The sequence below is a fragment of the Plectropomus leopardus genome, chromosome 3, assembly GCF_026936395.1.
Source record: "Plectropomus leopardus strain MGB_pleo_1.0 chromosome 3, ASM2693639v1, whole genome shotgun sequence".
In the NCBI taxonomy this organism is placed as follows: domain Eukaryota; kingdom Metazoa; phylum Chordata; class Actinopteri; order Perciformes; family Serranidae; genus Plectropomus; species Plectropomus leopardus.
This window is the reverse complement of record NC_142178.1, coordinates 30,517,431-30,544,289: the sequence shown is the minus strand read 5'-3', so window position 1 is coordinate 30,544,289 and position 26,859 is coordinate 30,517,431. Positions and strand designations below refer to the sequence as shown.

Sequence of the window (26,859 nt, the reverse complement as noted above, 5' to 3'; positions counted from 1 at the left end):
AATAAAAAAAAGATGAATACGAGCATATGAACATGCTTCATACAGTGTTTTACATACACTGGTTTATTTAATCTTTTTCATTGTACAGTTGATTGCAGCGTTATCTCGGCTCCTCCGTGCCCGCCTCTCTCTCTCACAAATGAGACAAGAATTAGCTATCTAGGCACCCAACAATCCTTATCTCTTTCTGATAAGTCCGTCTTCCTTTTTTTTGCGTTGCTGTGCATCGTAGGCACTTGTTGCCAATGCTAGAAGAGCAACTTTCTCTGCAGGACTCTCCGCCATTAAATCAGTATTTCACAGAAGGGACGTGCATCTGCATTTGTAGAAAAGTAACTCGCTCTGACATGAGCTGTGATCGGCACAAGTGTCTCGCCACAGGCTAGATTATCTAAAACATGAAAACAGAGACAGGAGGGGACGCAGAATCTAGTTTTCTTGATTTACAACAAGTGTATTGTGGGACTTACTATGAGACGCCTAAATTAAACAGCCAAGCCCAGCTTTAACCCTTTAACAGTCACACTAAGAAATGCCTTTACTAAAAAGTTATACAACATTATAGCCCGTATATTTTAACAAAATGCATTGATATATTAACCATTTTCCCAGTATAATGTATTGTAAAAAGGCCAGAAGTCAATGAAGTGATATAATAGATATCTGAAAATAAAATTAACCTAATAAAAATAAATAAACAAAAATAAATACATGCTAGTAAAAAAAATAGCAAAAAAAGCATAAAACATTCTAAAAATTATCAATGCTATATTATAAAAAATTGAAAATAAAAGTAATTTCATGAAATAAACAAACAAAATAAATGTAAAAATAAACAAATAAAAAGGCAAATGCAAATATCAATACATTTATTAACAAAATCTGTTTATAATGTATGGCAAAAAAAGAAGTCAATTTAATATAATAAAATATAACTAAATCACAGTATAATCAAAATACTAAAATAGCTTGTGTAAAAACATCTGTATAAAATAAAATTGGGTTTGGCAATTTTTTTAGAAAAGCAATTTGATCATAAAAAATGTTGATATATTGATATAGATATATTGTGGTTCAAAGGGAATGGATGGTCCATGTTTGATGTTACTGATCTCATGAACATTTATGATGATTATAGTGACTACGATTATGTGTTGTTTGTCATTCAAGTGCGGTCTCCCTTCATTAGAGGAATGTAAGGCCTTGGCAGAAGCAGCCATGAGTGAAGGAGATTTGTTTTCAGCAGTTAAATTCCACCTGCTGAGCTCTGAACCGGAGAACGCCCTCTCTATCGGGCTGGACCACGTTAAAGGTACCGGCAACTCAGTTTTATTGTATTTCATTGTTTTTCCATTACTGTTACAACATTTTATTCTAAAAGGAGACAATATTTTATATATTTTTTAAAATTAAAAATATGTAGCCATTCACAGTTGTCCCATATGTTGGCGCAGTTGCCATATTAATCTATTAATGACCAGTTTCCAAACTAATCTTTAACAAGACCCCCCAAAATGTCTACTTTCTAATAGATTTTGAGTTAAAAAGATAGTTATAAGAATAACTTCTTTATTATAACTTGTGCATTGTAGACAGTGTCAAAAGAAAGAAAATATAAATATATGTATAATTTTAATGTCCGTCTTCATTAAGCATTAATTAATCAGCAATTTAATTTTCCTCCTCACCAGGACAGCTGACTGGATCTGATTGGACGGTGGACAGCGTTCAGCCAATCCTGGACCTGATGAGTTACATCAGAACTGACTGCCTCATCATGGCCAAGCTGACCGAGTGAGAACATTTTGTTACTTTATTTATTAGTATCAAATATTAATTTTCCATTATGCATCTGTCCATACATTGTAAGACTTGATCATTATCTTGGTCTTTGTGTGTGTGTGTGTGTGTGTGTGTGTGTGTGTGTGTTCAGAGCCCGCAGTGAGCTGTTGATCCTTTGTGGTTATATTGGAGGTCTGCTGGCCATAAGAAGACAGTATTGTAGCATCGTACCCGCACTCTACGAATACACCAGGTAGACACACAATTGTCTGTGTGTGTGTGTGTGTGTGTGTGTGTGTGTGTGTGTGTGTGTGTTACAGGGTTTCTGCAATCATTAAAATTCCTGGAAAAGTTATGAAATGACAAATACTGTTTTTTCAAGCCCAGAATGGCATTTTTAAAAATATGTTTAGAAAAATCCCCAATTACTTTTGTAAAATCGTCACTTGTCTGGTTCGATACACATGGACCAGACTGGTATCGTGTCATCGCCAAGCCCCCCTCTGGGGTAAAGAAAGGCGCTGTCAAATCAGGAGAGAAACACTTCAACATTATTATACAAACACACGTAAAATTGCATCGACATCATATAGCTCCTCGCTGTCTAATGAGCTAGTAACGTTAGCAAGTGCTACCAGTTTGCTGATCCCCAAATTTCTGGGAAGTTTCTATTAATAATATGAAATAGTGTGAAGCAGGTGCAGGAGGAGTGCTTTTAAATGATTGGAGTGGACAGTGATAATGAGATCTTTCGCACTGATTACTTGGTGCTGTTTTTTCAGTATTTTTTTTATAAATTGCCATAATAATAAATTAGATTCACGATTTGTAAGTCTGACTTCCACGTGCTTTTTTTCTGTTTCTCAGTCAGTTGTTAAAGCGGAGGGAGGTGTGTGTCCCTCTGAAGATTGAGCAGCTGTCTGTGGAGCTGGATGCCTGGCGGGCTTGCACACAAAGTAACAGCAAGTAGGTTACACACACAAACACACACACACCAAGATAATGCTATTAGAACTGAGTTTTGATAATACCACCATTAAGTACAATATTGTAAAAAAACACAAATAATTTAAAATCCAGTGTGATCGGAGCCTTTAAGGAGAAGATGAGGAGGAGGGAAACACTGAGGCGGTTGTCACTGTCACGACTCAATACAATAATCACGCCTCGACTCAGCTGCCCAGTGGAGCTAAAAGCTAAGGCCATGATGAGGCCCGTTACCACGGCAACACAGGAGAGGAGGGAGATGACTTGAGATACAAGAAAAGCAGCTGAATCACCTCTGGGGAGACAGATGTGTTTGTTGTGTCGAGTAATGACAAAGACGGTCATGTTGCTGCTGACTGACAGATCTGGTGACTGAAGATAAACATGTTTCGGAGGTGTCGAGGACTCTCAGAGGAGGAGACGCTGTATCGAGCCTCATGCTAACTGCACCGTGGAGGAGTTCAGAGTGCTGCGCAGTTTTCATAAAATCAATGAAGCTACAGATGAGAGAATCTCTTGACAGACTTCACTGGGTCTGTGTGCAAGAAACAGACTTTAAAGGGTCTAAATTAGCCTGTAGGCTTTTTATATATACAAAGTTGAGGCTTAAAAATAAAAGTGACCACGTCTTTTTCATCAGGGCTTCTCAGCTTTGGAACAACCTGCCTAAGGAGATAAAATGTTATATTGAGCTCAATTACCAGAAAATAGGTTGAACAAAGAAGAAATCATATTCTGTATTTTCTTATAAAGTAATTTGTTCGCAATTATGTGTATTTTTCTATGTATTGATTGCTGTTTCCACCAAGGAACACCAAAATAAGTGTTTCAGTAATGCTGCGCAGTTTTTCTCTGGGATTTTATATCATGATACTCCTTTGAGTCGTTGATCCTTTAAAATTCTGTGTAAAAATCAAATCAAAATGTGAAAATAATCAAATATTTGGCTTCCCCATTTGCCATCCGACAGCCTTTTTTAGTAATATTGTAATGGGCAGGGAGCTTTGGGAGCTTGTGGCATGCATCAAACCTGCACCATGTCAGATAAATGGCTGCGTGATAAATGGCCATGTGGGAACATGTTTGCTGTAATTCTGTCACAATAGGAGGGCTGCCATGCGGCGTGGAGCATGTGGACCCAAAAACATGTGACTGAAGGCAACATGAACTCAAATAAATCAATCCTTTTTTGAGGTGGGAACAGGGAAAAACAAACTGAAGCTCACATGCAAAAACCAAGAATCAAACAGAGACTGAACTGAAAACCAGGACTTAAATACAAACTAGTCTGATGAGGGGATGAAGTGCAGGTGAGGACAAGAGTGGAGAGGCTCAGGTGGGAGGAGTGAGCAGGCAGGGAGCTGAGAGACTGAGGAGCACAGGGGACCAACGAGGCTGATGCAGAGCAGGTGTGTAGACAAACAAGTGAGGGAGAGACAGCAGGAACACAGGAGGAGAAAAAAAACACAGTAAAAAGAAACCCAAAAACTCAGAAAACACAATCCTCTTAACCCTTAGGGCCCGCTTTAATATTACACACACTTGGCTGTGCACAAAATGCTTTTCAAAATCAAGCTTAAAAAACATTATACATTAATATTATTTTCTACTTTGATTGAGATAGGTTTTTAACCAGTATCAGTGCTAATTATAAATATAAAATATTCATTAAGTTTCAGAATTTTTACCCTTTAAATTTTTGTCATGCTCCCACCGTTTTAGATGAAAAAACAACAACAACAACAACAAAGCAACATTGATTAGGACAGTGTACCGAGTGGAAATGATATGTATTTTATCCATTTGCCAAATATGGGGAAAAATTACATCATCAGGTGGAAAATAATAAAAATGACAAATTCCAAGGTAAAAGCCCAGAAAGATACCCAGAAATAACACAATGCATGTTTTATGCTTTGATGGCTGTTGGATCAAACATGCAGTTTGAATGACTTCCAATGGCACATTTTTTTTTTGCACTTACTAGTATGAATGTAACAATTTTATTTAAATTGTGTATTTTTGACTTTTTGTAGGAGCTGAGCTGGAAATTCCAAGATTAAACAAAAATACACAATCTTGTAAAAATGTATGCCATATGCATGAACACAACCAAAATTATCAAAATAATGTAGAATGAAAAGCACATAAAATGTGTCAAACAGTCCCTAAGGGTTAATAATAAGAAACACTGTAACAAAAACATTTTCCAGGCCACTCACTGAATTAGTAAAAGTTTTGGAAAAGTCACAATTTAGTTTGTTACAGTGATCTTTCATGGATAACCGTACAGATAATTAAACATAACAGCAAATGTATTCCCGGTAGGTGATGATGTAACCATTTTGTTTGAATGGAGTTTAAATCTGATATGTTTGAAAAATGACAGACAGGTGGGGCATGAAACAAAATTATAATGTGTCCTTGAAAAATTATGGGAAAGTTTTAAAATGTTTTCCATTAAAATTGTGTGGGAACCCTGCAGATATAGTCCAGTCCTCCAAAAAAGTCTGAAGGCATCAGGATACATCAGACTAATGCATCTGTCAGAGTAATTAAAATATACAGGTGTTTCACCATCCCAATCACATTTTTCAAACCTGGAAAAGTCCTACAATTAGTCTGAATCATTGACAGTTTTGATAAAGTCATGAAATTTTGTTGTGTATAATGAAATTGTTGCAATAATCTTTCCTGGATAACTTTCCACATCATATAATATAAAGGCAAACACATTTTCTGTAGCGGCCCCCTAATGTAGCTTCAATATGCATCAGTTTGTTTTGTTTGCCATGATGCACATTTTGTCATTTTCTCCCTGGGTTCGTCTCTCCCTTCCTGTATGTCAGCTAGCTGAAATCATGTTTCTTTTAACCTAACTTTTGGAGCCAGCCTCAAGTGGACCTTTGAGGAACTGCAGTTTTTCATCTGCATTGGCTTCATTTTTTAGCACTTGGTGGAAATACCTGTAAAACTCACACATTAAATATGGATCTATCTATGTTCATACGGTCATATGTTTAAATTCACTGGCAGGCGTCTGTTATGTGAACGTACACGTGTGCTTCACAGTCGTATCTCTTGTCTGTTTTCAACAGTCCTCCATCAGAGTGTCAAAGAGAAGAGTTCAGCTGCCTGGAGAGGAGAATCCAGCCAACAGACTCCGGTATAAACAACACTTTTAAACACAGTTTATCAGGAGAGTTTATGGAAATAAATCACTGCTTATAATAGTTTTTGGTCATATTAGGTTCGTGCGTTGGTGCTGGTAGAGGTCCGGCACTAACTGCTCAGTCAGTCTTTGTTTGGACATGTTTTTAGAATGGGCTTTATGTCAGTTGCACCAACCCAACTTAAACGTAGTCTTAAATAAGCTCAGTGTTAGCTATGCATTAATGTGAAGCAAAGATACAGTGTTAACAACTTCTGCTGTCTAATTTGTAGAAAAGGATTTAAAAAAAAATAGAGCTTTATAGTTAGAATAAGAATACACTGAATGCCAAGTGGTCAAACATGATAACAAATAATAATAATAAGTTGTCTTGGAGCAATGTAACAGAGGTGTTAAACTGGCGGCGGTCCTCCCTCGAAAACATCATTATACAGTGACAGTGATATTTTTGGGGAAAGATTCTCCGGCTTTTAGCAGTTTGGATCACACTAGTATTGACCAACTGCCGCAAGACGTGCATGCTTTACAGTTAAAAGTTTGCTTGCTTGCTACAGCTAATATATACCTATACAAAAAATGTGCAACTACTTAAAGTAAATGATTGATTATATTGTTGACACTGTTTCCATGCTTTCCACCATGTCTGCTGCCCTAAAATGTCATGCAAACGTCACAACGGGGCAACACGGTTATCATCGAAAGGGCTGTTCATGTGCTCATAACTCGTAACTCATAAATACAGTAAATACGATATTCCTGAGGACCATGTGACCAAGGCAGCATTAAACACCGAGTTACGACAGACTGTTGGTACAGCTGCCCCCTGGAGCTGGCTGCAGTTATTTTTGATGTTAAAAAATATGCTGTTCAGTGATTGTATGTAAGTGGCTTAGAGGGAGAAATGAAAGAAGAAACAGAGGGGGCTGAGTTATACTTGCTAAGCTCCGTAATTAATACAGAGCAGCTAATGTGTGAAACCTGGTGTCAGTGAATACACATCATTAACCAGCGAGACGTTTCCTCTCTCAGCAGCTTTAGTCTTGTGCGGCGCCGATTATGTGACGGGCTCCAATCTGCCGAGCCACTCAGATGTTCAACTGTCCTGTTTCACTGGGCACAGAATACAGGTGTGTGCTTCGTTATTGTTTTTATAAGTGTGTGCTTTGACAACTTGTGAGTTTTCTCATGTTTTTTTTTTTTTTAATTTGCAGGGTCCAGTGTTTTTGCTGGAGGACGGTAAATCAGCAATCTCTCTCAACGATGCTCTAATGTGGGCTAAAGTCAACCCTTTCTCCCCTCTGGGAACAGGACTCCGCATCAACCCCTTCTAACACACACACACACACACACACACACACACACACACACACACACTCACACTCATACAGAGGGCATACCATGCAAAGGGTTACAGAATTGAAGGGGAAAAATGAAAACTGGGCAGAAAATAATGTTTTTGTGATTCAGATAACTGGCCATCTGTATTCTTTACATAATTTACGAAGCCAAAACAACAAACAAAACATTTCTGATACAAACACGCTCATGGTTTTGGTAGATTATGACATTGGTTAGCTGTCATGTGATAAGAACTTAGCCAACAAAGTCATTACGCTTCAGTTGTGGAGGGGGTTCGTATTGACTGATATGTGATTTATTCCCTCCTCTCTCCAGCTACAATTTCTCAAAATATGAGTATGTACATACAGGGTATAAATCTGAATTACTTTCTTCTATTGTAAAAAGAAAATACCGAAATAAAGCAACAATTGCATATTTATACACGATTTGTCCTTGTGCTGAACTCATATTGACACGTAACACCATGCAAATAGTTAAAACACTAAAAACACTATTGCTACATCATATAAATCAAAATGATCAAAATGAACGAGAAAAGGTATTTTGTGTGTGAAATGCATTTGAATGCTAGTAACTGAACAAAACATTGCTGAACATGCAGTTGTGAAATGGATTGCTTGAAAATGCTACAGCCCAAATGCAGCATCCTGCAATGCTGAAAAAACAGCAAACTGAAATGTAAAACTCGCAGAAATGGAAGTAGATCTGCATTACCTAAAAAAAGCTGAAAAAAAAAAAGAAAAAGTAATTAATACTGGCAAACCAGAAGCTAAACTGTTAGGAAGCTACGTGCCAACGCTAGGTATTGAAACAATTAAGATATGAAGGACTAAAGAAGAAATATTCTGTGACAGAAAAAAGTATGGAGGAAGAATAATTGATCATCTCTTACCTTTTGGGACTTTACTTTAGTAAATCCAGCTTAGTGTAGGGAAGTTTTTGCCAGGTGTGGAGACATGTGGTTTGTGCTCTAACCACGGCACCACTGAGCACCCTGAAAAGGTTTGAAATTATCGGTAAAAAGTTAAAAAAGAGAAGTCCTAAATGTTGAAAACTGCTACAGGTGTAATCAATCACCCAATCAATCAGGGTGTGCACTGCAGGGCTACAAGGGAGAGCTTGGCTCCTCTTAAAAAGACATGTGCTTGATCCCTAAAAGACCATTACTGGATGTCTCCAAGTCCAATAACGGTCCTCTATCACAAGTCAGAAAATATTTATCAGAATTTTCTTTACAAAATAAACTAAAAGTCAAAGTCAAGCTCCCCATGACCTTATCTATCTCGTTTGTTTGAACACTATATCTCTAAGAATGCCTTGAGGGAATTTCTTCAAATTTGGCATAAATGTTTGAGTGGACTCAAGAATGAGCTCTAGTAGATTTTGGTGGTCAAAGGTCAAGCTCACGGTGACCTTGCATTTTCGATATCTCAAAAACACTGTGAGGGAATGACTTTAGATTTAATACAAACATTCACTTGGACTCAATGATGAGCTGATAGGAATTTGGTGTTCAAAGGTCAAGGTCACTGTGACCTTGCATCCATTTAATTTTCGTGAACCCAACATCTGAAGATGGCCTTAAGAGAGTTTCCTAAAATTTGGTACAAACGTCCACTTGGACTCAAGAATGAACTTATTAGAATCTGCTGGTCGAAGGTCACAGGTGAAGGTCACGGTGACCTCATAAAAATGACAAACACAACTCTAGAACCTTGGGTGTCCACTTTGAAACTGTGCTGATTGTATAGATCTTCTGTGTGTGAAGCGTCTATGTTTTCAGACATGGATGTAAACAATAAACGAGCCCCATATCTTGGATATTAAACTAATACACTAGGTTTTTATTTTTGTTTTTACACAAATCACATAAACCAGCTGTTAAATAATAACTGTGACAGTTGTTATGAAATAACACTGTTTAATCAAAAAGCTGCATAATCCGTCGTGTCTGAGGCTGATGACACTGACCGTCAGTCATTTCCTGTAACACATAGAAAGGTAGATGAAAAAGACAGACCTATAACTTTGGTTTGGCTAGCTCTCATGATGTTCACAATCATTAATATAATATTATTAACACTTTGAAACCTGAGCAAATTGGTTTAATTTATTTTAAACACTTGGGAAAAAGGCAATGAGCAACAAAAGAAGAAATGAAGGGGGGAATGAGTAAAAAAAAGGAGGAATTAGTAAAACAAGAAAAGTAACAAGAAAAGTACCTGCGAAAACTAGTAAAAAAAAAAAAAGAAAGAAAGAAAGAAAAATTGACCTGTTAAAGGGGCTTTTATCATAATTTTGTAACATGATCATAATCACTCAAGATTTCAAAGAGTTAACATAATTGTTAAAATTAGACTGGCAGTATACTACTATTACACCAGTTGGCCTATATACATGATTTTCCCCGTAGAATCAAAAAGATGCTCTGACACAGTTCTGAAATGAAGTCCAGCAGCAGCCACATGTCCTGAACCAGTTTCTGGTGTTTTGCATTCAGACAGGATAAAGATTCTGCGTCTTTATCCTCAGCAGCAGCAGCGTGGAGTCCAGAATATCAAGGCTCAGGCAGACATGGGCTCATAGGTGTGGAAGTGGATTCCCTTTGAGCAGGTGATCTTCATCACGGCTCCGTTCAGACTGGTGTCTGTAATCAACTTCATCATGCCCTCTGCTATCAAGGACGGCCTGCAGAAAATAAACACGGAGAGGAAATGGGGCATTAGATAGAGCATTGCTGCACTTTCAGAAATAAGAAATCAATAGCCTGAAAATGTTACAGCAAAAATGCATGGACCTTCAGTGCTGAAAAATCAGGAAACTGAAATGTTAAACTAGGAGAAATGGAACTGCATTACCTAAAAACAGTTTTTTTTAAAAATGCCTTACTATCAAAGCCAGAAGCTAAACTGTTAAAAAGCCAAGTGCCAAGACTGAGAATAATATAATTTGGATATGAAGGCCTAAATAGAACAGAACAGAAATACCTTAATAACTGAATAAAATGTTCTTAAAAAGGCAAATTAATGCAAAAAATGCAAAGTAAGGCACTTAACAGAATAAAACAGAATAGAATGGAGTAAAATAAAATAACAACAATAATAATAATAAAGATATATACAGTATGTACACAGAACAAACACAAAGAAATAAACAAAAAAGCCAAAAAGATTAAAAAGAGCAACAGAAAAGAAAAAAATGTGCAAATAAGTGTGCAAAAAGTGAAAAAAGACGAAAGAAAAAGAAATGTTATTGATGTTAATGATAAGGCTTTATTAATCCCACACCTGAAATTCACGTTTGTGCAACTCAAGAGTGACTGGGTGCAAAATAGGATAAGAATATTACAAAAATACAAATGAAATTATAAATATAAATAAAATGTACACATTATATATGCTACCTGTGGGACATGCAGACGACATGCAGCTTTACTTGTCTGTTAAACATAATAACCTGAACACCCTTCATGACTGCACAGCTTTCATCACAAATTTGTTGTCTGAGGTCGTTGTGATTGGGCCCAGCAGCTTGACTGTGGAGGTCAGTCGATGCATTGGCCACCTCACTCTCAATATAAAGACCGTCTGTAAAAATCTTGGTGTCCTGTTTGAGCAACATCTGAACTTCAAATCCCATTTTGCAAAACTGATTTAGTTCTTTTTCTTCCAATCAAAAAATATTGCAAAAATCAAACCAATGCTATCAATAAAAAACTTGAAATGGTACAAAAAGCAGCAGACAGGCTGTTAACCAAAACTAGTCATCAGTCCCACATCACCCAATTCTTGCCTCACCTGCTGTAAAAATATAGAAATATATAAATATGATTGCACAGTAAGTGGTAAAATATTGCACAGTGGGAAACTGCACAGGAATGTTAAACAGTATAAATGTAAAGGATAGGGACATACTGTATTACTGATGGGAAGAGTGAAGTATACACACACACATGCACGCACGCACGCAGACATGCATGCACTCTCTCTCTCTCTCTCTCACTCACACACACACACACACACACACACACACACACACTCAGAAAGAGACTGATGATAGTGTCCTCACTTAGAGGGGCCATTTGTGTGTATGCGTGTGTGTGTGTGTGTGTGTGTGTGTGTGTGTGTGTGTGAAAACAGGAAGTCATTTAGCCTCAGCTTCCTCTGACACTAAATACTTCCCTCCTGCTGCTTGTCTCTGAGCTGCACAGTTTAATCGGTTACAGAAAGCTTCTCCTGAGCCGCAGATAAACACAGTTTTGTGACGTCAGTAACAGTTCTGATCGATACTAATGACTATCTGTGATGAGCCTCCATCTTGACATGATGGAGGGTCTATTGGCTCAGAGATGATCCTTTCATGGCTGTCCTGTTATATGCTGTTAGGTATGGCTGTTTATGTATGGCTTTGCTTCAGTCCCAGTTAGAACAGCTCCAAATAAACACTTGTCAGGTTTCCTGAAAGACAAAGTGTCATTCTGCTGCCAAGTGGACTCTGGATCACTCGTATGAAATAAGAATGTAATCAGAACGATGACAGAAAAAGGTCAGAAAGAGGCTGAGTGGCTCTGAGAGTTTTCAACGACTCACATTTTCACTGTGGTTGTTTAAAAAGAGCCAAACGGCAAATCAGTTCACAAGCTGAAAATCAGCAGATCTGACACTCTAAGTGGAAAGAGCAATTTGTTAGAGCATTAGTAGATACAGCGCAACAGTTTGTTGAACGCTCTCTGACTGAAACACGTGCACCTCTGGCTTTGTTCTCGCCCCATGAGGGTAGTGCTGTGTTTACATGGAATCAGGCTGAATAATTTCAGATAAAAAGAGCAGGACGGTAAAATGAGGTAAGTCAGAGAATACCAGCAACAGCACATGGCATTGCCATTCGAAATTAAAACATGGTAATGTTTTGCTGTTTCCCGAGACAGAAATTACAACCAGATGTTTCATAACTTCTTTGCGCATGAGTGATCTGGACAATTACAGGACATTTCTAGAAAAAATACATTAGATGATAAAAACTAAATAATTGTCTTGATTTCATTCAAAAACATGACAAGAAGATAAACAACCCAAAGAAGAAATGATCATAAAGTAAGCAAGAAAGAACAAAAAAATGCAAGAAATTTACCTAAATATTTGTAAAACTTTGTAAAAAAAAAATAAAAACAAAAAGTAGAAAGTTTTAAAAAAGAAAACAAGACTTAGGAAAAGTGTTAAGATTTACAATAATTCTGTAGCATAATTTTAAATATGTAATTATGATCATTATACATATAATTTTAACCTTCCTTTTTTTCCCCTCAACATTTTTCCTTAGCCTTTTTAAAAATAATTTTTTAAATCTACTAATGTCTTACAATTTGTTTCTCATGAAGTTGCTCATTCCCTTTTCCCATGTTTCTGAAAGAAATCACGCCAATTTGCTCAGGTTTTAAAGGGTTAAACATTTGTGAAAGGTTTCTGAGAGATGCAGAAGAAAAGTGATATTGCTTCAGATTTCAAATGGTATAATAAATATATATATATATATATATATATTATATATTTTATTCCCTCCTATCTAAACAATATGGCATCACCATAGCAACGTATTATCCTGCATGTTTCATTTTGCCATCCTGCCAGCAAAGCTGCAGGAAGTCAGTTTTCATTGACACCTCGAAACTGATCTCAGCTGAAAGTATCCGACTCACAAAGACGCAGAGTTTTATCTGATTGTGTAACGCCAGAATCACGTGTGTGAATTAACTTACTTTAAAACTCCAAACTTGCTCATGCTGAGTTTGAAGTCATCTTTGAACTTGACGAACTTTCCCATGTTGTCCTCATGTTCCACCGAGTGCAGCAGAGGAGTGTCGACGAAGGCCGGACACAGGACGTTGATGCGAACGCCATAGTTGCCCTGAGAGGACGCGTCCTGCAAGAACACGTGGAAGCTGCTTAGCTTTGAGTTTCCTGGAGAATATCCCATTTTACAAAAGCTAAAACTAACCTTTTATACTTACTCTCTCTCTCTCTGTGTGTGTGTGTGTGTGTGTGAGGGTCTTACCGCCATAGCTCTGGTAAAGCCAATGACTCCGTGTTTGGTCGCCGTGTAGACGGGCTGATAAGGAGAATGCAGGAAGGCTGAATTATAGAGAACAAGGAGACAAGAGAACAAACATGAGCGGAGGTATGAAACTAAGTAGATTCACTCGAGTACTGTACTTGAATGCGAGGTACTTGTACTTAACTTGAGTGTTTTTGTCATGCAACCTTAAACTTTTCCCTCACTGCATTTTGGGAGGAAATATCATCTTTTTCCTTTACTACATGTGTCTGATAGCTTTAGGTACTTTAGAAATTAAGATTTAAGTATTAAAAAGGCATGAGGAGAATTTATTAAATATGGTGTTTTGTTATAAATTAAACTATCAAATAGTTTATACAAGTACAGCTACAACAATTAGTTAGTTTATCAATCAGTCAATATACAGAAAAATGTACAGCTACATGTATTTTGATTAACATTTAAGCAACATTTTGCTACTTTTTTAAATAATTTGTGTGTGTGTGTGTGTGTGTGTGTGTGTGTTGGGTGGGGGGAGGGGGGTTTCAATTTTGTTTATAATTTTGCTTTTTTGTCTAATTTAGATTTTTTCCTTCTTCTTTTTAATAATTTGCAGGTTTAATTATTAAACAATTTTGAGTCGTGTTGAGTTTTCGTTTTAAATAATTTTGAGGGTGTGTTTTTTTTCTGCATTGGATACTTTTACTTTTCACACTTTCAGTATATTTTCTTGGTTACACTTTACATGACTACCATTTTTTAATGCAGAACTTTAACTTGTAACAGAGTATTTTCACAGGATGGTATTAATACTTTTACTTAAGTAGTGACCCAGTTTCATGAAAGAGCAGGATTCTTTGTGTCACTAAAACAGTGTTTTCACTACGAGCTTCTCTCCATTTATTGACTTTAAACATGTAGGCGACAGTATGTAGGGAGAGTAAAAGCTTGTTTTTTTCACATCAGGGCTGCTCCCAAACACAGCTGCAACTGCTTCTGAACAGCGACTTCTCATTTTAACCCCCGGAGGGTCATTTGATCCAGGTTCAAGAGATGAGGCTCGGCCTGTATTTCACACAGCTGCAACGGAGCATCTAAATCCACAGTTTTTATATTCCCACAAGGAAGTGAAACTGCTTCCAAAATAATTTTTCTCTCTCTTTCAAAAACATTCACTAGCACAAGCAACTCCATACCACATGAAAACTCCATTTCTGCCAATAAATCTCCCTAAATACTATACACTGAACCTTACGAATGATTTTTTTTGATAAGGATCTTATTTCTCTGCTTTCAAACAACCATATTCCTGCAAATCTCAATAAAACTTACCAGGTCCCTACTTTACATGACAGTTTTTGAAACCTCACAAACAACAAAATAAACAGTTGTTGAGGAGCTGTTTGAGGTTAAGAAACACTTGACTGAAAAAACTCCCCTAAAGTACACTTTACAATTCAGCATATACAATTACATTTAAAACTAATAAATTAAGACAAATTTGTCAAAGAGGTTTTGGGTTTGGAAATAGTAGAGGTTTATAAAAAAAATGAGAGAAATTATTTATTTGTAAAAATGAATTAACCAATCAGGAACCCCAAGGAGCAACATATGCACTGACTGAGATAGAAGCTCACGAAAATTATCCAGCAGCCTCTTGTTATTAAGAAAAGCATCAAATGTCGTAGGGTTCATTTCAACACTGAGGGGGACACATATAAAACAGTGGGCTTGAGGTCCTCCCCCAGGATATTTTAAATTTGCTGCATTTTTGTGTATTAATTTCTGTTGGAAATGCCTTTAATTCTGTCAAAAATTGGTGGGACAAATGCACATGTTCTAAATACTGAGGGGGATGTGTCCCCTGCACCCCCCCGAAATCTACGCTTATGCATGCAATCACAGATTTCATCTACAATAATGGTGTCAAGGGCACAACACACAGGTTTTAAAGTACTATATGAAATATTACACAGCTGCTGTTATAAAAGCAGAACAGCCAGGACCATAAAGACAGTCAGTCAGTCTGACTCTATCCAAAATTATCTGAAAATGGATGTAATTCAAACACATCCATTTACCAGTACCTCACATTCTTTCTCCACAAAACAATATTCTTGTATACTTTACCATGTTTGGACAAGTCTGTGTTCACACACACACACACACACACACAGATGTTATCATAAGTGAGATGTGAAAAACGATTATTACGTCTGTGCTTCTGCTGGAGGCTGAGCTGTTCTAGATCTACAAAATGATGTGCTCGACCACGAGAACCGAAAGCATCCTCTGAAATCTGATCAAACCATACAGATCACATCTGGAAACTCAAATTAAAAATAAACAGGAAACAAAACCAACTAATGTTCAACATACCTCGTATCTTCACATTTCACTTTTTTTTTCATAAAGTAATTCTATTGGCCCCCTCTACGTCTATCAGTGGGTTTTACCATTTCTAAACCAATGAAATGTATTTAAAAAAGCTTGTGACTAAAGCTCTCTCCGTTTAATTCCTGAATAATAGCAATTTGTAGACAGGAGATTTGACAGCAGCAATATGCACTTTGTCATTACATGACAATTATTTCATATAACTGACATTTTTTCAAAGTAACTTATAAGAAGCACATTCAACAATGTGGATAAAACTCAAAGATTTCAAGAATCATGCAAGTTGAAAAACAGCAGAGCACACAACACAAAAAACTCTTTGACAATGTAAAAAAAAGAGCAGAGTTGTGGCAAAGACCAGAAAACAAAATACAGGCACTCATAGAAAATTTCACCTGGTAAATATGGGAAAACATAGACATGGACGTGTTTCAGCCAAAAATCCATCATCAGCTTAAGCAAATTGTATACAAACAGGTGAGATTCAAACCACAATCAGGACAGAGAATCCATAATTAAGTAATAAGATCCATCTGTGAATAAATTAACCATGAAATATTAGCCTCTCACAAAAAGGACAAGAGTCTTTGACACTTCTCCCACAGGCTAAGGCAAAAGAGAACAGATGTCCTGCACCGGAAAGATAGAGCAAAACAAATACAAATAAAGACCTATATAATCCAGATACAATAAACAAATGAATGTGCATGAACGAATGTTTTAAGAATCGTGCAAGAACATCAACTTCATTGGAAACACTCATCCACTTTAAGAGCTACATTTAGAGACGACTCAGCTGGACTGGACTAGATAAAGTCAACTGAAAACAAAACGCAGACAAAACAGCAGAGAGAGCACAGTCAAGCAGAGGGATGCTATTTAAAAAGTAAATATAATCTAATAGTCTAATTCTCTCTGCCTTTAAGTAAGCTACCCTCAGAGGCCAAAATGCACACTGAAGATTTTAGCGTCTGTTAGCTCAGGGGAGTTTTTCTTTGAAAAGAGCGAGTCAAGACTTTGCAAAAGGCTAACTAAAACTAAAACTAAACTAAATTCTTATTAAAGCAGCAACTGACTGAGTGAGTCAACAGCTCCTGAGAAACATAAACGGTGGTCTGTGGTGTTACATGTTATGAAGTGATGCCAGTAAGTGCAGAAACAAGAACTCTTCATCAACCACAACCACAGACTGCAGAAACCCTCACCGGATATTCTGCTGATTCATTTTTCTGTGTCAGATCTATATCTGGGTCCACAGCAAGTTTGACAACCTGGGGCTGTATTGTTATTGTTATTGTTACCATTGATGCTGTGCATCTCTCTACCTCTCTTTTTCTCTTTCAACATCTATTGCACGTCTCACCGTCCTGGAAGAGGGATCCCTCCTCAGTCGCTCTTCCTGAGCTGTCTGTCATTTTTACCCCTGTTACAGTGTTTTGTTGCGGGAGTTTTTCCTTAGTTTTTTCCTCAGTCGACTTGACTGTGGTACTCTGGGAGTACTCTCCTATTTTAGCCCAGTTATCACAGTTTTTTGTTTGTTTTTTACCTGAAGAGTTCTCTTAAGGGCAACAACTCTTTATGAATAGTTTTATATATCAAGACCAAGTCATAATTTTAAGGGTAAATTCTTAGAAAACGTCATCATTCTAAGAATTTTCTTACAATTTCACCACTGGGAGCTACTTTTTGTGGTAGGAAGCTTTGTGAATATGGCCCCAGTAATCTAAGTACCAGTGGTTTAACTGAAGGACAGTTTAAGAATCAGCACTTTAATTGCAGTATTCAGTGAACGCCCAGCTGGTGCCGAACGTCATGTCAGAAAGACACTGGAATCCTTCGTCAGACAAAGTTTAACTTTGGTTAGATTGCAAATTGGGTTGACAGTGATTTTAAGTGTCTAACATAGTTATACTTTCATGTTGTGTTGACGTAAGCATTACGATATTTTGCAGAAGTTGGTTTTGTTCTCCATTCAGCTTAAAGCTGAGGATTAGTAGAAAATAAAAAGGGAAAATTAAAAAAATAATTAAAATTATGTTACAGAATAAATGAAAATAAAAACATATCTCTGATTTTCAGCAATGTTTTGGTTGATTTTCTTGTTTGTTTTTTGTTTTTTTCTTTCTTCTTTTGCTTATTTTATTGTGACATATTTAACTTTTTTTTTGCGTTTTTGGGGTGCCAGAACTTGCTTGTTGCCTTCTCCCCAGCTAATTGCTTCCAGTCACAACAAAAAGTCCTCACTTTATGGTAGTATGTACACATAATGTAATTGGGCGTCTCCTCTCCAGAGCAACTTTTGTTTGATTTAAAAAAGAAACATGTGGCTTTTACAGATTGGCTTGGGAAGTATTGGCCAATCAGGAGAAGAGAGCAGGAATTATCATGTTTAACATGTGTGTGTGTGTGTGTGTGTGTGTGTGTGTGTGTGTGTGTGTGTGTGAGGGTGTGGGTATGTAGAAAGCCAAACACACAGATGAGAGAAAGATTTTGGAGGAGTGTAAGCTTTTCCATGACAGAGACAGAGGTGGTCAAGATCAAGTAGTTTTAGTTATAAGGCTGTCTGCAAGCCTGTCATGCTCGCTTTACTGTAACACAAACTCGAGGAGAGAGGAACTCTTTTCATTCTTCCGGAGAATTTGAGAAATTTATCATCCGCGACATTCTGAAAACAAATCACTGTGTGTCTCAGGATGGAGAATGTGGGAGTAGTGACTTTAACGCTCGAGCTGCGTCCTTACAACTAGAACTGAGGTGTCAACTGAGATTTCTCTGTTAACGTGTGTATCTCAAAAACTTATTGCTGCAATTAGATGAAACAGATTGACTCATATTCTGTTCTCGGTAATATGAGTCTGTTTAAATGTTACAGTGCAGCGAGTCTCCAGATTTTGACTAAGAGTGAATTAAAACCACATTTTCCTTCCACCAGCCAACAAGGTCAGTCCTCAGGGTCAGTCTACAGTCATGTTTTTCTCCTTCAGTTTTTCCTCAGAACGATGCAGCATTACATAATCCACATTAAAACATTCACAGTGACAACGTGGTCCCTGCCTCTTGAATCATACTTTTTTTTTACTTACAGTACGTGCTGCAGCACCCCTTACAAAGTTTGCACTCTTGCGTGGAGTATGCAAACGACTGGGACATGCTGCTGCATCATAACATTGCATTTTGAACTTTGACCCTCTTGCTTCAATATTCATTGCAGTCTGTGGAGCAAAATTTGAAGTAAAAAGGAGCGCAGCAGGTCTTGATGTTATCACCTAGTGTTACTTCGGAGCAGCCCGTTCTCACCAAAAAAACAATCACATACGCCGACTGTGCAAGCAAGTTCTCATGACCCATACTTTTACTGCGTTTACTGTAAGGCAGTGCCCTCCTTGCAGGAGCTGAGGATAGCGTAATGTGACGTAGCATAAAAAGCAACAAAGAACATGTAGTGTTGAACAAATATCGAAGAAGCCACAGCGCATTTCACTCAGCACACAGGTGTTTGCATCAACACGTTTTCACTCCGAACTTGTCACATGCTGCGTCAACCTATGACATTCAGGGATGCTGCTACGTTAATGTCAACAAATGCACGTGGTGAGATGACTTCATGGTGGGATTATGCAGCCTGTTACCGTGATGTCAACAAATGCAAGTGTCGTGGGATGAAGCGACACGGTCTCTATGTTCAGACAAAAGCACGGACGGTCACCGTGCATGGATGGTTGGGATTAGGCACCAAAGTCACAGATGGTAAGGTTAAGACAAATGAGGCACATAATTAGGTGTAGAAAAAAAAAACATCCACACCGGACGCAAACTTCGGACTCCCGCACAAAAGGTAGTTATTTGTGCGACCCATCCCTATAAGCACATTTGCGTTTCTTATATTAAGTGATTGCTGGAAGCATTATTACCTGAAGCTGTCCTTCAGCATTTCAGGTGCACGTGACTAGTTTCGTCTGGCTGTGTTATCATCTGCCCGTGTGCATTGCTGTGGATGCAGGAGATGGCTTTTGGCATCACAGTCTTATGTGGAAAGTCACTGACTGACTGCCACCATATGATGAGTTGGGAGTGAGAATGGGTTGGTTTGCGTCCCCTCTGATGTATGTGAGGTCATGATTAGTGATAAAAGTATGCTACATATTCAGTGCCAAACAATGATGTTTTTCCTAAACATAACCATGTAGTTTTGTTGCCTAAGTCTATGGAGAATTGCGACTGTTTAACATTTTTAAAACTGTGACCATTACCAGCTGATCAAAAATACATTGGACTCTTCTGTCCGACAAACGTTAAATTTTGGTTGGAGTGAAAATCAGGTTGAGCATTTCCTAAATGTCTAGCAATGTTAGAATTTAATATGTTTTGGACATTAACATTAAAATGTTTTGCAGACGTTTGGTTTTGTATCCCAAACCTTATGACTAAAGTCTACTTCAAGAAGATGTTGGTATGATATGTTTGAAAAAACATTTGATTTTGGTTTTTGAACACAACTGAAATCAAACAAAATATCAATGTCATCAGTCATCATTATTCTTCATCAAACTGACATTGAAATTTGGTAACCTGATATCATCGACATCTATGATAATTAGAACAGTAATATGTGTTGTTTTGTGTATCAGTGAAAGTCAGCCTTCTTTGTTGCTTAGGTATAAAAGAGTGTGTCAACTCCATCTCATCCATAGTGTGTATGTGTTTGTGAGTGTGTTTGTGAGTGTGTGTGTGTGTGTTACCTGCCATAGAGGATACATTGATAATGGTGCCTCCCTCCTTGCCGTACTCTTTACTCATGTGTTCCAGAGCCAAGTAGGTCCCTTTAATCACTGAAGTCTACAAAAGATAAAAAGATGACATGGTCTCAACAGACGCAGGCCAGCACATATACAGGAAGTGAAACTGTAAAGAATGTGCGAGTCTACTGATAAGTAAAACTGTTCATAGCTTCATTCATAGTTCATTTAAGGCACCTGTTCTGTCAATTAAGTCTCATTGTGTGGAAACTTTACAGAGAAATGCTGTTTAATGATACCTATGTATGCTTTTAATGTGCTTCCATTAAGTGGCTGCTGTGTCATATTGGAGTGCATATCTTTTGAGAACATTTACAGGAGCTACGTTACTATAATTTGACAGCACCAAAATAAGACTGGACTTTATTTTGAAAGCTTTGAAAAACAGTAGAAGCAGCCTCCAATATGACTTTGTTGATAAGAGTTTTATATTCTGGAGGCTTTATTTATTGATAATCAAACAAAACCCCCAAATGACCCAAAATTGAGATGCAATGAAACAAACCAGGTTTCTTTCTTAAATAAACAAAGTCTGTCCCTCTTGTTAGAAAATAACGAATTGCTGATTTCCAGAGGCTGAGGATGAAAAATGGACAGAAACTGAGCAGGAAGATTTGGATATTTTCAGAGTAAAGCTGGATTTTGACCCTATGTAGATAGAGACTGAAAGGGCCCATCGCACAGGAAAAGCATCCACTAGGCTCACTGTCCAGGTCCAAAAAAGAAGAAGGGCCTGATTAAAATAACTGCCAGACTTAAGTCCACAGTGGTCAATCTCCTACAGAAAGATTACAGAGAAAAAATGCAGTAAGGTGGCAAACAAACACAAAGGGACAAAATATTCATCAATGAGGATTATCTGGAAACTGTCAGACTGAAGAGAAAAGAGCTATTGCCAAGGACGATGGAGGCAAGGAAGAAAGGACTTAACGCTGTTTGGAAATAGTAAAAAATAAAATATTTAAAGCAAATGTGAAGGAAATCTCAGGATAAAACAGCATAAAACAACAGTTATATTGCACAATGGACAGGTGGTATACTGGGTTTATTGTTGGAGCTTTTGATGCTACACCACTGTGCTCAGTAAATTTCATGTCAACCTGCTCATTAGATTTTCTTTAGATTTACTCTGAAAAAAATAGTGAAATAAATTCTTATCAGACTTTTTCTTATCAGGGACTAAAATATTGACTGACTGCGTGATATTACCCGAAGAGCATGCAAAAGCGAAAAAGATAAAATGTAAGATAAAGCCCTGAGGCACCCACATAGCTGGTAACGTCTTTTTGATCAGCAGGAATTTCCTTCGCTAAAGTTTAAACCAAACAAACCCACACGCACACACACACACACACACACACACACATACACACACACACACACACACACACACACAGATAAGATCATAGCATTTATATGGCCAGTGCCATTGCGCATAAAATAAAACACAACTTCAGTCTCAGCTTTAAATACTGTTTACAGACAGCAGCCGACAATTACTGCATAGTTTAAAGCTAGCAGCCTGTAAACATGTCCCGGAGGGAAATGTGGTCTCCAGGGTCGCTCAGAGAAAAGGAGATGCTGATAAGCATATTAACTGCCCTTCCTCCCATATGCAGTACCCAATGTCTGATTTAGGGTTGCAGGGGCAGCAGCGTCACATGTTGCCGGTTTGCCAGTAGATTTGCGCATGTATTTATTATGTTTTAGGCATTGCATTCTGCGTCTGCTGTTTACGCTCCAGGATGCCGCTTCTGTGATGTCAACAAATACACATAATGGAATGATGCAACATGTCGTTATGTTTAGACAGCATGAGCACATGGCAACCAACGCTGGACTGTCAACAGTCACACATGCTGGGACGGATGGTTAGGATCAGGGAAAAGAGACACGTGGTAAAAACATCACATTCAGAAACAAACACCGGATTCTGACATGAAAGTCTGGGGTTTGTTTGATCCATCCACCACCCCTCCCCCCTGCTCCTTATATTATTTCATTATCAGCAGCGTTTCAATGTGGGTTTCACCCAGCTGCGTTCTGAACTAACATACCCATGTGACATGCTGTTGAGGCAGGTGACATCTAGTGCGTGTGGTCGTATTATCAGCTGACGCCATCCAGCAGCTTATCATTGGATGCAAAAGATGGCTTTTGCCGTCAGGATCTGATGCTGAAATCACTGAAAAAGCGGCGGTATTTGATAACTGTGGATTGAGAGCAGGCTGGGTATTCCCAGGCCAGTTTCCTGCAGCATGTCTTGGGTGTGCCCCGAAGGAGCAGTGGCTCTACTCCAAGCTCCCTCTGGATGTCTGAGCTCCTCACCCATCTCTAAGGCTCAGCCACGCTACAGAGGAAACTCAGTTCTGCTGCTTGTATCCGCTGTCTCATTCTTTCGGTCCAAAGCTCATGACCATAGGTGAGGGTTGGGATGTAGATGGACCACATCAAAAGCTTTGCCTTCCAGCTCAGCTCCCTCTTCACCTCAACAGTCTGACACAATGCCCACAGCACTGCAGATGTCGTGTCAAACAACCGGTGTATCTCGCGCTGTATTTCACCCTCGCTCATGTACACGATCCCATTCATCCATCCATTCTAGGCAGAATTTTTATTTTGGACTACATAAATAAACTGACTTGACCTGAATGAAAGTCTTTTCATCTTACCAGGTTGACTTGTATGGTCTTCTCCCAGTTCTTTTCATTGTTGATGCCGGCATTGTTGATAACTATGTCCAGATGACCAAACTGATCAACGGTGCTCTGGAATGCATCTATTCCACACAGACAATAAAAAAACAAAACATCAGTGAATGTCTCAAGACACAGGATCTAACAAGAGCTTAGATAAGATATATGCAATAACAACTAAGTGGAAAATCCTGCATATCAGGGGTGGGACTTAGCAAAGGGTCAGTTGCATTAGATGCATATGGAAAAGACAATCTCACTTAAAACATGAAAGAATGAGTGTTTTTCCATTGGGGATCCCTTCACTGCAGCTTACCCACATTTTGCTTCCTTGTGTATGTTGAAAACATACATGTTGGTTTAATATCCACAGAAAGACAATGCAGACAATGAGGCTGCTTTCACACAATGAGCCACTAGCAGGTTGTTTATCTTTCTGTGAGCAGACAGAGGAATTTAGATAAACAGCTGAAGGGAGAAACCTGAGGTGGAGAAACCTGAGGTGGATAAACCTGCGTGTCATCGCCTACCACATTCCACACTTAGACACCCCCCAATTAGAAATACACATACCTGCTTTTAACAGATTCATTTGCATCACACACACACACACACACACACACACACACACACGCACACACACACACACGAATGAGTCACAAATTCTGAAAAAAAACACACATGCAAACATGCACAAACACTGCACACATCGTGGTGCATACTTGCGGAGATGCATGCATCTATAAACACAATAATCCCCTCTCATAACACGGACACGCACACACACACACACACACACGCTGTTAGCGGCTCCATGCAGGCTTAAACTGTGTGTCCACATCAACAGTTGTACTATAACACAGTTAGGAGCAACACCAAACAGCATTCCACAGCAGTTCGCCTGCAGGGAGTTACTTTTTCAATGTTAGACAATGAAACCTTGTTCCTCTCTCTCGAGCACTTATTCACTTACACACTCTTTAATTCTCCTCTTTCTCACCCAGACACGCCCACAATTACAAACACAAATGCACACACACACACACACACACACACACACACACACACACACACACACACATGCACTGACACATCTTCAGAAAAGGAGAAGGTAAGTAAGTACAGAGCAGCACTGAGTTCACAGGGAGCTGTATGCAGGTATGTTGACCTCAAAATTAAAAATGACTAAAATAACTGATCATATGACCACAAAGCAGGACCAGACAAGCTCAGTTGTAGCTGGACCTTGAGTGCAGCTGGTGGTGAGATACACCTGAATGAGCAGGACTCGGTCTTTTCACAAATGTTTGTTTGACGGAGCCTACTAAACACAGCTGTCACCCCAGGGCAGGAGCAGTAATTCTCTCTTGAGGAAAGTTTCTGATGCCTACTAAAAATAGGCTCTTTAAAAGTCATTTCCTCATTCATCGTGATTAAGTTCAAGGTTTCTTAACAAGACAGTTGAACGCATGTACCCTGCAGTTATATTCTGCAGGGTGTATCAGGCTGCATAATAAGTGGCTATTACATTACGCAGTGACCTGGATAACTGAATGCTCGAGCTTATCTTTTAAGTTTTCATATTGCATCACTCAACAAGTGGTAAGTAAAGGCATCTTTCTCAGTTTGGTATCTCTAGACAATATTACTTCTCAGTGCGTCTCCGTTGGACACATCACATGGAATAAAGCTGCAGTTTCCTTCTCCAAACTCGGCATCAAGCTCTGCCTTGCACTCTTCACCACAGGTCTTGTTCAGGTCGACTACAGCCACCTGAAGGACAGAAACTGTGAGTTGGGTTGTGTGTGGTTGGACTTTTTAAATTCGCACACAAATCAAGAGTTAAGTGGTAAAAATTGAGTCTGTTTTCACAAACTTAGTTTCAACTTAGTGCTTAATAAAAGGAAATTTGTGTACTTCTGCTTATGTCTGTTTTAGGTCTGTGGTTTTGACAAAAGTGGCTGTGAGCAGCTCAGTCAGTTAAGTCAGGTGACAAAATACAAGAGTAATGACATAGACCGTTACCGCAATGAGCCCATTTTCACAGTATGAAGACGGTTCTCAGAAACTATTTTGCCTCTTTAAGCACTTTTGCTTGCTTCTGTTTCGAATTCAAAAGAAAAGCATATGTTCCTGTCACTGTCTGATTCATATTTAACAGTAAACAAACAATACCACTTTTCTCATGTCAAACATTATTAAAACAAAGTCTATTTAAACTTCTCTTTTTAGATTCATCACCTAAGACAAGTTGCCACTGACAATGTTTCAACACATGCACTGATCTTAAAAACCCCTGAAAGCAGGAGTACAGTGACAATGACAGATTTCTGTAGAAAATGGGACAAAGCAGTAAAGATTTGATGTTTCCTTGGCGTTAAAACAGTCGCATTAAAGTGATTAAGGGCTTAAAAGTCAGTCTGTTCAAGTTGAATAAAAAAAAAAAAAAAAACAGCAGAAAGTTCAGTCCAGGTTGTTTGGGCAGCAGAGATAACACAAGTCATGCCGGCTGTACAAGACTTTGAGCAATTACAGCTGGATCAGACATTTGGCAGCAGAAAAACTTGTGTCATATTCTCTTTGTTTAACTTTTGAAAACTTGCAAAGCAAAAACTTTCAAACGGTGCAAAAGCAGACTAAGGAGTACTGACCTTGGCTGAGTTCTGAAGCAGTGACTGGACCACAGCTCTCCCAATTCCCTGAGCCCCACCGGTCACCAGAGCCACCTTCCCATTCAGAGACATGATCCCAGCACAGCAGCAAAACCCCTCACACTTCCTCCTTCTGTCTTTACCTCTGTATTTTCTCTCTTCTTCCCTTTCTCTTCTCTCTCTATGTTTGACTGAATTTTCTCCCCTTAGTCTTTTTGCTGTATTTTATGCACCTATCTGCTCTCTCTGTAACACAATCATAGGCTTTCTCACCCCTGTGTGTGTTTTCACGCTTGTAGCTGGGCTATTTTCCCTCCCTGCTCTCTCTCTCTCTCTCTCTCTCTTAGCTTATCAGTCTATGCAAACACTGCAGTGTGTGTCAGAGAGAGAGAGAGAGAGGGGGAGAGAGAGAGAGAGGTTAAGTAAACTCAGTAGGATAATAATTACAGGTTTTATCCAGCTTGTTGTACCTGCCCTCCTGCCTCCTCCTATTTCCTTTACACCTCCGCCTTTTTCTAAACTATCCTGTTTCTTTGATACACCTGAGTTCAGCACACATCACTGTTTATGTTGGCATCTGTATTACTTGACATAAAAAACACTGACAACTTTTTAAGAAGCTTTCAATTTCTCATTCTTCTCCTCACCACGTCCAAATTAGGGCTGCTGTTACACAACATGTGACAGTGTTCAGTGATACATTACACCAGGCTCAGGTCTATGCATGTTGACTTTTGCACTGCTCTGACAGCAATGGCTGCTACGTACAGACCAAGCTGCAATGATACTGCTTTAGACACCAGAGGAACTCTCTTGTGAAGTTTGCCGACGACACCACCATCATTTATTATAAACAACAAGTTCACTCCGGGAGGTAATCAACAATCTTACAGAGTGGTGCACAGAAATCGACCTGCTGATTGCTGATTTTAAGCCTCCTGCAGACTGTGAGATTTTAGCAATCT

General features: G+C 38.5%; 2 protein-coding genes across 4 annotated transcripts in view; one reads left to right on the top strand and one right to left on the bottom strand.

Moving 5' to 3' along the window:
* wdr17 (WD repeat domain 17) overlaps positions 1-7,728 on the top strand; it is a 28,268-nt gene extending 20,540 nt beyond the window's left edge. The window contains exons 26-32 of one of the 3 annotated variants that reach the window (XM_088072877.1): positions 1,171-1,312; positions 1,692-1,794; positions 1,934-2,035; positions 2,650-2,748; positions 5,868-5,935; positions 6,974-7,068; positions 7,153-7,728. In XM_088072877.1, coding sequence (XP_087929003.1) covers positions 1,171-1,312; positions 1,692-1,794; positions 1,934-2,035; positions 2,650-2,748; positions 5,868-5,935; positions 6,974-7,068; positions 7,153-7,272 — 729 coding nt within the window. In that variant the 3' untranslated portion in view covers positions 7,273-7,728. Of the gene's footprint in view, positions 1-1,170; positions 1,313-1,691; positions 1,795-1,933; positions 2,036-2,649; positions 2,749-5,867; positions 5,936-6,970; positions 7,069-7,152 lie in introns of those variants that run through there. The other 2 variants (XM_042484351.2, XR_015775559.1) reach the window with 2 other exon arrangements.
* Positions 7,729-9,126: 1,398 nt separating this feature from the next.
* hpgd (15-hydroxyprostaglandin dehydrogenase) lies at positions 9,127-26,275 on the bottom strand. The gene is made up of 7 exons (XM_042484340.2): positions 25,895-26,275; positions 24,893-25,016; positions 23,220-23,326; positions 20,491-20,587; positions 13,355-13,431; positions 13,059-13,222; positions 9,127-9,991 (listed from the first exon to the last, which is right to left on the bottom strand). Exons 1-7 carry the CDS (start codon positions 25,985-25,987, stop codon positions 9,868-9,870), a joined length of 786 nt encoding a protein of 261 aa, XP_042340274.1. The 5' UTR covers positions 25,988-26,275; the 3' UTR covers positions 9,127-9,867.
* Positions 26,276-26,859: the final 584 nt, after the last annotated feature.

Bases quoted from the DNA above. Each gene is read 5' to 3' on its own strand.
- hpgd (XM_042484340.2), bottom strand. From the start codon at position 25,987: ATGTCTCTGAATGGGAAGGTGGCTCTGGTGACCGGTGGGGCTCAGGGA. The intron at 23,327-24,892 runs GTAATATTGTCT...TGTGTGGAATAG, and splicing joins CAACGGAGACGCACTGAGAA to ATGCATTCCAGAGCACCGTT. The intron at 20,588-23,219 runs GTAAGATGAAAA...TATCTTTTGTAG, and splicing joins AGACCATACAAGTCAACCTG to ACTTCAGTGATTAAAGGGAC.